Raw genomic sequence first — 10422 nt, 5'->3', positions numbered from 1 at the left:
TGTTCCTTGAACCTGCATTGGACTTTTGGAGCAGTGTTATGAGGTTGGGGATAGGGAGGTCAGAGTGGGAATGGGTTGAAAATTTAAAGTGAAATGTGGTGATTTTGACTAAGACCAGTCACTAACTGTGAAAAGACACCGCAGCATTCAGCATGCCTCAATAAGCACATGTCCCATATATATTCATCTACTTTCACTGCTTTAGGAGAGGGCAAATTGTACACTTACATAAAGTGATTTATTTCATAGGTTTTACAGAGGTTTAGAATACAGCTTAATATGTTTTAAGATGATCATACAAGAGCTATTTGCTTGTGTATTTTTTTTCAATTTACAAATTACAATACAATAATCTGGTTCTTTTAGTTTCTTCAGTGTAAATGTACACATCAGGTATTCTCTGGCTGTCCTGTAGCAGCTTTGCGATCTGGCAAGTTTGAACTATGTGGTTGTAGTGCAGTATATAATGTGTGGAGAACATAACTAAGAACTTCACACCTCCATGGTTGTATAAAACTTTTTAAACAAAAAACCTTATGGCAATGACATGCCTGCTCCACAGGGCAGACATAGAACAAGGTAAAAACTGTCACTGACCAATGTTCCAGACACAGAATAGCACAACCTTTTCTTTAAAAAAAAACATACAAAAGGACTATAAGTTGCTATCAAAGAATTTACATTTGTCATAAAACTCTAAAGTCAAAGCAGTATAACACATACTGCACTTTATCAAATACGCCTACAACAGTAATACAAAATATTTTCACCGCTGTTATACATAGTGTAAACCGTGTGCTAATAACAAATACTATTTTGAGTGAATGACTGTAAATACAGTTTGCTTTCTCGCTTTGCATGTCCTTGCTATTAATTTACTGAGATGCTTTTCCTTTTCATTCTATAAAGAAAAGCGTAACAAGAATCCATTTGGTCTTTCTGTTCATTGGCAGAATTGGGCTTATTTCCCCATCTTGAGAAAATTATACGTTCATTTATGCACCCCTTCCGCAGTCACTGATGGCAAACTCTTCATATCAGGCAGTTCTTTCCCTCTTTTATGTTTGGAAAGGGTTGAATGGAGACGCAGAGGCAACATGGTCAAGGGTTCATTCTTTGCTTGTTAGCGAAGTGTGATGTTTGTATGGGGTTGGGGTGTGATGGTCTAAGCTCTTCATTGGTTACTCCAGTTTAGACTCCTTCTCTGTCTCTGAAGTTATGCAATAATTGGGCTGCTCTGAGGGTGAATAACCAGGCAGACACACACATTTATAGGATCCATCAGTGTTGATGCATTTGGCATTCCGGCACAATGACATTTTGTCATTGAGCTCAGTACATTCATTAACATCTGAAGTAAAGGAAACAAAATGAAGCACTGGGAGTTAGCTATGTTTTAAACAGACTTCATTTGACAGCAAGATGCTAATTACTTTGTAACAGTAATACCAGTTTGACAAGGAAGCTGTTTACACATTTGGGAGAAAATTAAGTATGTGCTACAACAGCCTGGTAAATCAGTAACTTGCATCACTTGAGGCTCCCAGTCATAGGTGAAAGTGATTGGATCACCATTTTACACTACTGGATTGGCAAGGTGAAACAAAAGCTTCTCGACATGACCCACAATGTCCCATTAAAGAAAATCACTGCTTATTACTGTTGAATGTCTGGTTGTGAGGAAACACACATTTTATTCTACTTTTCTGCACTGCTCTGTACATGGAGATAGTGACAACCACAAGTTCTTCAACCGTTTGTGCTAAATGCACAAAATCAATGAAGTCAAATTTCATAGACACAGAACAGTACCTTAGCTTCAATAACTTTATTAGCTTATTTACTTCGGCCCATGATGTTGTGCAAAAGTAAACAAGCTACAGAAGCTCAAGCTCTCAGAAGTACAGTTCAGCATCCACACATGATGACCTTATTATGTTTTCAGCATATACAACAGAGGGATGAATTTCTACAATGTGCCCAAACCTAAAGTGTAAAATCAACTCCAGTGCGTTGCAACACATGGCTACTCCAGAGGCTTGCTTAGAGAACTGATGGAATTTCTTTGGCAAATTATTCCTTTGCCTCTTAAAGTGTGTGATCCATTCTACATAATGCTGTTATACTTTGCTCGTGCAACTGTCAGGAGTTGCCTTCTCTGGAACATGAAAAATTATTAAGAGGGGGGAACAAGATGAATGGAATGAATTGGCAAAGGGATTTAACATTAGAATGGTTTCAATGTAAGTAGCTAGCTGGAAGGAACAAAGGAATATTGGAGGCTATTATAGGTGGCCATATTAATGGGGTCAGAATCAATTTCAGGAGACAGGAGGATTTGGAGAATTTGGAAAATAGAGGAGAAGGTTTCAATTCTCCTGCTTTGGCCCTAATAGTGGCTACATTATAGGATAGTCTTTTTATGTATTAAGTAATTACTTCTTTACTTGTTGCAGCTGAACTTACCAACACATTCCAGTCTGGTTATGTCCAGCTGGTACCCATCGTAGCAATCACACGTGTAGCCCTCCTGCACCCGGACACAGCGCCCATTCTCGCAGCCATTCAGAATGCCACATTCCTCCGCCTGCAGTCCCTCAAAGCTCTCCAGCGGATCTAGAGAAAAGCAAGCAAAATCATGAGCCACAGCTGAACCTCCAGTGGAATCAGGAGTGCTGCAGCCCGCTCCTGTGGTAAAACCAATCAGGATCTTCAAGAGAAGTGACAACATTTTAAATGGGCTGCCTGTTCACCTCTGGACAGATATGCTGCCTTGAAAACTGCACCCAGACATTTTGCCTATCCACAATGCACCTCCTCAGAATGGCAGAAAGCTATAAGCTTTTCGGAATTTGTGCAGCTAATTTTTACATTTGGATTCTGGTGACTGTCACAATGTCGGACACATTGCATAAGTAGCTTTACTGAGGCCTTATTCTATTCATTCCACCTCTTTGTCATCTCAAAACTTGATGATTCCAAACCATAATGTTCAACAGTGACTTCTACATTTGAAGATGAGCCATAAAAGGATAAAATATTATTAACCAAAATAAAAGCACATGGGATTGGGGTAACATACTGGTATGGAGTGATGATCGATATGGACAGAAAGCAGACAGAAGGAATAAACAGTTACTTTTTAGGTCAGGATACTATAACTAGTGGGATGCCCCAAGGATCAGTGTTGGGACCCCAGCGTTTCACAATCTGTAGCCAAGTGTAATATATTCAAGTCTGCTGATGGTACAGAACTGAGTGGAAACATGGGATGGGAAGTTGATGCAGAGAGCCTTCAGGAGACATTGACAGGAAAGGACATGGCAGGTGGAATATAATGTGATTGATAAAAAAAATAGAAAAGCTGCGTACGATGAAAGATCATTGCTAGTGTTCAGGACATTTCCTTTATTTATTTGTTTCTTTCAGGATCTGGACACTACTGATAAGGGTGTGTTTATTGCTCTTACACTGAAGGATTTCATGGATCATTTCAGAGGGCATTTAAGAGTTAACCACATTGGTGGGTCTGGAGCCACATTTAGGCCAGATTAAGTAAGAAAGGCAGATTTCCTCCCTTGAAGGACATTAATGAAGTAGATAGGTTTTTACAACAATCCAGCAGATTTTGTAAACTAGCTCTTGTTTAAATTCTACATAATGGGATTTGAGCTGCTCGCGTCTCGGGCCTAGAAACTCACACACTGCGCCACCATCAAATGATAATATCTGGCTCCTTGTAGACAAATCGCTTAAAAGTAATGTGCAAGGAAAGCAAGCAATTTGGAAGGCAAGTGGTGTCCTGGTCTTCATTGTAAGAGGATTTTATTACAGCAGTAAAGTCATCATAATGAAATTTCAAAATAATGAAAAATAAGGATAGAGTTGAGAAGAAATTCTTTTACCCACATGGTGGTTAATCTTTGGAATTCTCAATCCCAGAAGGCAGAGGAGATTCAGTAAAAAATTAGTATGTTCAAGAGAGAGATCAATAGGATTTTAGGTATTACGGCAATGAAGGGATATAGAGTTAGTGCAGGAAGGTGACACTCAGGTAAGAGGTCAATAATATTCTCAATTAATGGCAGAGCAGGAGTCAGGGGCCAAAGACCCTCCTCCTGCTCCTATTTCTTTATGCATGGGGCAGACGACCAAAAGCTCGGTCTAAGGGGTGGGAGTATCCATCACAAAGAAGGAAAGAGAGGTAGAAAGATTTAGGGAGCAAATGCCAGTGCTAAGGGCACTTGCAGCTGAAGGCAGACCTGCCAGTAGTGCAGTGATTAAGCTTAAGGATATGGAATGAAGCAGAATTGTGGGAGTGCAAAGATCACAGAATCAGAATCAGGTTTATTATCACTGACATATGTCATGAAATTTGTTGTTTTGCGGCAGCAGTACAGTACAAAGGCTTGAAGTTTACTATAAATTACAAAATTAAATAGTGCAAAAAAAAAGCAATAATGAAGTAGTGTTCATCGGTTCATGGAACCATTCAAAAATCTGATGATGGAAGCGAAGAAGCTGTTCCTAAATCATTGTGTGTGGGTCTTCAGGCTCCTGTACCTCCTCCCCGATAGTACTAATGAGAAGAAGGCATGTCCCAGATGGTGAGGGTCCTTAGTGATGGATTATATGGATTATTATACAGTTTGAGGAGATTACAGGAGGAGAGGGTGAAGCCAAAGGAGGCTTTGCAAAAAAGAATGAGTTATTTCTTGCGAATGTAAATCAGCAAGCACTAGGGATGGTGAATGGGACTTAATGTATAATGAATGGGCCTTAATGTATAGGCAGCAGGTAGTTTTCCTTTTTCACTCCTTGTTTACAGAGGTAGAAGGAGTGTGCTGAAATACTCAAGTCCAGAGGTGACATCAAGATGGGGGTGAGATTTGGGCAGCCTGCCATTTTTCTCCAGGTTGATATTATTGAGTCAGGATAATATACAGGCATGGAAAATGAAGCAACCTATCACCAGGACATGATGAAGGGTAACCTCAACACTGTATTTGTTAATGCTGGTCAGATCAGTCCTTTTAATAAACATATCACACTTGAACCCCAACATATTTCACATCAGAATATGGAACAACCCTGAACAGTCTCAGACACAGCAAGCTTTCCTCCCTTTCCTTGCTTTATTTAAGTAAACCTAATCTTTGGCATTGAAGGACTATAAAATATCATCTTGGTGACAGATGCGTGGCAGATATGTGGGCACGGGGAGCCAAATTGTTGGTGGTGTACTTCAGCTGTACAGTTGCAGAGGTGGAAACCATCTGTTGGAGGCAGACCGAGAGCTCAGGATGATTTGTTCCCTTCCAAGTACTAGTGTAAGGGAGACTGACGCAAGTGAGAGAATTGTTAAAAAAAAACACAAGGCAGGATTAAAGCTAGCAGCTGTAATATCTCCCTCCCTCTGTCCCTCTCTTGGCTTCCTCCTATTCTACAGTTAGAATATTCATTCCAAAAGGAAGCACATTTTTCAAACTATGAAATACTATTTTCATTATGTTCCTGAGTGAATTTAACTCAAAGCAGTAAATTTGACTATATTATATGACTATAATTTAACTGCCTCGATACTCATCCATGTTTGATGGTAATAAACACACTATACAATCCCATCAGCATGCTGCAATCTTCCTCTGAAATTCAATTGTTTGACTATAATGGGATGAATGTCAGAAACAAGAGTACAACATACTGACACTACTACTACCTCCATAGCGGTGCCATTGGGGTTGAGGACGACTCACTTTTACTTCAGTTCTGTGGCATTTGAGATGGTCAAAAAGTTCAATGTGGGATCCAGAGAATGCCATAGGTGGGGAAAGAGGTGTCTCATAAGGTGGGTGGATGGACAGGTTGTTTAGGATATTCTGTGCTCCCCCTGTAGAGACTTAAGATCCCCTGTGTCTTTCCAGGTGCTTTTTCTCCACGTTCAGTGGTCATGGGCCAGAGATTCCTATGAATCAGTGAGGATGTTAAGTTTTTTTCAAAAATGCTTCAAGGACACTTTTGGAGCAATAGGATAAAAATTGAGCAAGCTTAACTTACACACAAATAGTGGTCTCTGGATGAGGTAGTGGGCAATCTCGGACATGTAAACTCAGCAAGCCAGAGACAGTGGAAAGCCGTGAAGGGATATTTGTCTTAATGTCATAAATCATACTGCTAACAGCATGATGGAACCAGAACACGTCTGTTTTGGGGTTAGTGCAGAAAGTGAAAATCGAGAGGGAAAAAGAAGAGCTGACTTTGTGGAGAAAAAACTCTCCTCACTTTCCTTTTCTCACTCCAGGAAGATAGAAAGAGGTAGCCCAGATATTCTTTGATCCTGATTGATTAATCACATTACCTGCATGAAGTAATCCAAAGGCAGATTACGAATGGATAAACAGAAAGTGCAAGAAATATAAATCAGGTCTTCACGCACAGAAAATACTGGGAACATATTCAACAGGTCAGGCAGCATCTGTGGAAAGAGAAATGTCGTTGTCCTGAAACATTAACTCTTTTCTCTCTCTACAGATACTGCCTGGCATATACCCAGTTTTTCATCAACTGAACATGAGCTAAATGATTATGCTTTGTATTGTCAGATTGAGTTTGACAAAAATTGTCAGGGAGTGAAGTCCACCAATAAAGCAAATGCTTTTTACATCACACCTCCAGAAAATAACAATCTGACCTGCATGTGGCCACGAGATGGCACTGGCTGCCTGTGCAATGATGTATATTCATCACTTTACAACTCCCAACTCCCCAATCCTCAGTTAATACCTGTTTCATAAGATAAACTGAAACTACAAATGAAATTTCTCATCTGCCTACACGTCAAGCCCAATATTCTGCAGGATATATTGTCACTTGGCATGCAAACTGAGTATAAATTGTGAGCATCAGGTTAATGGTCTGGCTTAAACCTACGGGGGGGGGGGGGGGCAGGTGCTGGGTTAACAGCTGCTGGAACAGATGATTCTGGGCCATTGGCATACCTTCACTGGTACAGTGCAAGCCTTAGTATTAGGATTAAGAGCAATTGGTAGAAATGCACCAGGAAAAAAAGAAATGTTAAAGTTTCAGGGGAGACCTTCCAATAGTGTTGGGGTTATTGGGTTATCTTCCACCCCCAGTAACATAACCAACAGTCCCTTCTTTCAGATATTGGCTAGCATGCTGTGTAATTCCCTTTATCTGTAAGACTTCTCTCATTCACAGGTATTTTTGTTGAAGCAAGTACTAGATAGAGTTCCTTTTATTTTAAGAGGAAAGTAATCTGCAACCAGATTACTTGGGAAACCATAAGGTGAATGTTCTGATCCTGATGCCAAGATGGCAAGATTTGGTCTACGCAAACCAGAAGCAGGCTCCAGAAGTGAGGAAAGTTAAGATATGGCTGCATGGAGTTGACTTCCATAAGGTATTAGGCAGAAATGGTAGCCCTGCATACACATACGTAAAATGGTAGGCCATCTATAAAATGGTATCAAGTCTCGGTTATGGTATGGTTGGGAAGGCAAGGTGAGGAGATGGTGCTCAGTTGCCAACTTTCATTGGATATACTCCTGGATATTTTATACAATTTTCCATTCCCACTATTTGTCAACCACCACATAAATCAGCAGAGCCTTTTAAATGTTGAGTAAAAAGTGTACAGACACTAAATCAGCTGCAAGGTGTTGAACTGTCAGTCAAATAGCATATTAGATCCCATATTTCTTCAACAAATCTAAGGTGTTTTTGCCCTCATTGACCAAATGGTGGAGATTAATCTTTAATCCCTGGAGTTCCCAGAGCAATCCTGGAGGCTAGGCAACCCAATTGGGATAGGGAAAGTGAGAAGAAAATTTTTGCAGACAAACCCAATGGTGAAAATGAATGAACAAGCGATGTCCATACGTCATATAGGTATTTCCCACACCATCACCAGCCACCCACCAGGCATCAACTCAGATTAAATGAATTTCTTTCCGAAGAAATGTCATCATGCAGCAGATGAAGTCTATCAGACAAATACATTGTCCCATGTTTTGTATGCCTTACACATCATTAATCACTAACAAGCTGAGCTGATGGATCTAGCCATCTTGTTACAAAAAGCTGCTGTAGGATTTACTTTGAACCTGGGAGCTTTCATAAAAGCATAGACACTTCCAGCACAGAGGGAGGATGTTTGGTTTGCTGGATCTCAATCTGGACTCCAATCATCTCACCACACAGCCTCTCTTACTCCTCATTAGCCTGTGGGCAGGCGTGGGCATCCTGTTTCCCAGAGCACTTGCAGTGCTCACATCAGCACGATCCAATTTCTGCACCTGCATGCTTCAGCAAGGAACACGCTGGAATCAGGTGACAGTGCATTTAAGATATCTTTATCAGTCACATGTACGTCAAAACACACAGTGAAATGCACCCCTTGCACAGAGTGTTCTGGGGGCAGTCCACAAGTGTCACCACGTTTCTGGCACCAACATAGCATGCCCACAACTTCCTAACCTGTATGTGGAAGGAAACTGGAGCACCCAGAGGAAACCCACACAGACATGGGGAGAACATACAAACTCCTTACAGACAGTGGCCGGAATTGAAACTGGGTCGCTGTCGCTGGCGCTGGCGCTGCATTTGATCACTTACTCTGTCCCTGGCCAAGGGCATTCGGTAATGTACTGAGCTGAGGGGCTGGTTATACTTCACAAGATTAACATCAGCCATGGCTTAAGGAACAAGCATTTAAATGGAGTCATAGTGTCGTGTAGCATGGGAAACAGGCCCTTCAGCCCACTGAGTCCATGCTGACCACTGACCACCCATCTACACCAATCCTACATTAGTTCCGCTTATTCTCTGCACATTCTCATCAACTCCTCCCAGATTCTACCACTCACCTACGCACTAGGGGCATTTTATAGTGGCAAATTAACCTATCAACCAGTATGTCTTTGGGATGTGGGGGGAAACCAAGCACCCAGAGGAAACCGGGTGGTCAGATGGAGAACGTGCAATCTCCACATGAACAGCACTGGAGGTCAGGATTGAACCCAGATCGCTGGGCTGCGAGGCAGTGGCTCTACTAGCTATGTCGTTATTCATTCCATCTAAGTCACCACCTTATGGACTTTGACAAGGTCCCACATGGGAGGTTAGTTCAGTAAGTTCAGACACTAGGTATCCATGGAAAGGTTGTAAACTGGATTCGAAATTGGTTGTGTGGGAGAAGACAGAGAGTGGTAGTGGATGATTGTTTCTCAGACTGGAGACCTGTGACTAGTGGTGTGTCTCAGGGATCTGTGCTGGGGCCACTGTTGTTTGTTGTCTATATCAGTGATCTAGATAATAATGTAAATTGGATCAGCAAGTTTGCTGATGACACTAAGATTGGAGGTGTAGTGGACAGTGAGGAAGGATTTCAAAGCTTGCAGAGGGATCTGAACCAACTGGAAGAATGGGCCAGAAAATGGCAAATGGAATTTAATGCAGACAAGTGTGAAGTGTTGCATTTTGGAAGGACAAATCAAGGTAGGACATACACAGTAAATGGTAGGACACTGAGGAGTGCAGAGGAACAAAGGGATCTGGGAGTTCAGATACATAATTCCATGAAAGTTGCGTCACAGGTAGACAGGGTTGTAAAAGATGCTTTTGGCATCCTGGCATTTATAAATCAAAGTATTGACTATAGGAGTTGGGATGTTATGGTGAGGTTGTATAAGACATTGGTGAGGCCAAATTTGGAGTATTGTGTGCAGTTCTGGTCACCTAACTATAGGAAGGATATTTGTAAGATTGAAAGAGTGCAGAGGACATTTACTAGAATGCTGCCGGGTCTTCAGGAGTTGAGTTACAGGGAAAGATTGAACAGGTTAGGACTTTATTCCTTGGAGCGCAGAAGAATGAGGGGAGATTTGATAGAGGTTTACAAAATTATGAGGGGTATAGACAGAGTAAATGCGAGTAGGCTCTTTCCACCTAGATTAGGAGAGATAAGTACGAGAGGACATGGCTTTAGGGTGAAAGGCGAAAGGTTTAGGGGGAACATTAGGGGGAACTTCTTCACTCAAAGAGTGGTGGGAGTATGGAACGGGCTGCCACCTGATGTAGTAAATGCGGGCTCACTCTTGAGTTTTAAGAATAAATTGGATAGATACATGGACGGGAGAGGTCTGGAGGATTATGGACTAGGTACAGGTACATGGGACTAGCAGAATAATGTTTCGGCACAGACTAGAAGGGCCAAATGGCCTGTTTTTCTGTGCTGCAGTGTTCTATGGTTCTTTCATTGAAAAGATAAGAGCAAGTGGCTAGTTTTTTTCACATTATTTTAATTAATATTAATGTTTTTAATAATTTATCTCTATCAAATGAGGTTAAATGGGTTTATTATTTTTATCTTTTTATTAATATATTTTATTTAATTACTTA

The 10422-nt window shown here is 41.1% G+C and overlaps 1 protein-coding gene across 3 annotated transcripts in view; it reads right to left on the bottom strand.

The window, feature by feature from the left end:
* Nucleotides 1-255: 255 nt before the first annotated feature.
* The window catches only part of ltbp1 (latent transforming growth factor beta binding protein 1), a 399304-nt gene continuing 389137 nt past the window's right edge, over nt 256-10422 (bottom strand). For all 3 annotated transcript variants that reach the window (XM_052011302.1, XM_052011303.1, XM_052011304.1), the window contains 2 exons: nt 2467-2616; nt 256-1351 (listed from right to left, as the gene is read on the bottom strand). In XM_052011302.1, the coding sequence (XP_051867262.1) occupies nt 1182-1351; nt 2467-2616 (320 nt within the window). In that variant the 3' untranslated portion in view covers nt 256-1181. The remainder of the gene's footprint in view (nt 1352-2466; nt 2617-10422) is intronic.

The sequence above is a fragment of the Pristis pectinata genome, chromosome 3, assembly GCF_009764475.1.
Source record: "Pristis pectinata isolate sPriPec2 chromosome 3, sPriPec2.1.pri, whole genome shotgun sequence".
Classification (NCBI taxonomy): domain Eukaryota; kingdom Metazoa; phylum Chordata; class Chondrichthyes; order Rhinopristiformes; family Pristidae; genus Pristis; species Pristis pectinata.
The sequence above is the reverse complement of the archived record's forward strand: the minus strand, read 5'-3'. Positions and strand labels throughout refer to the sequence as shown.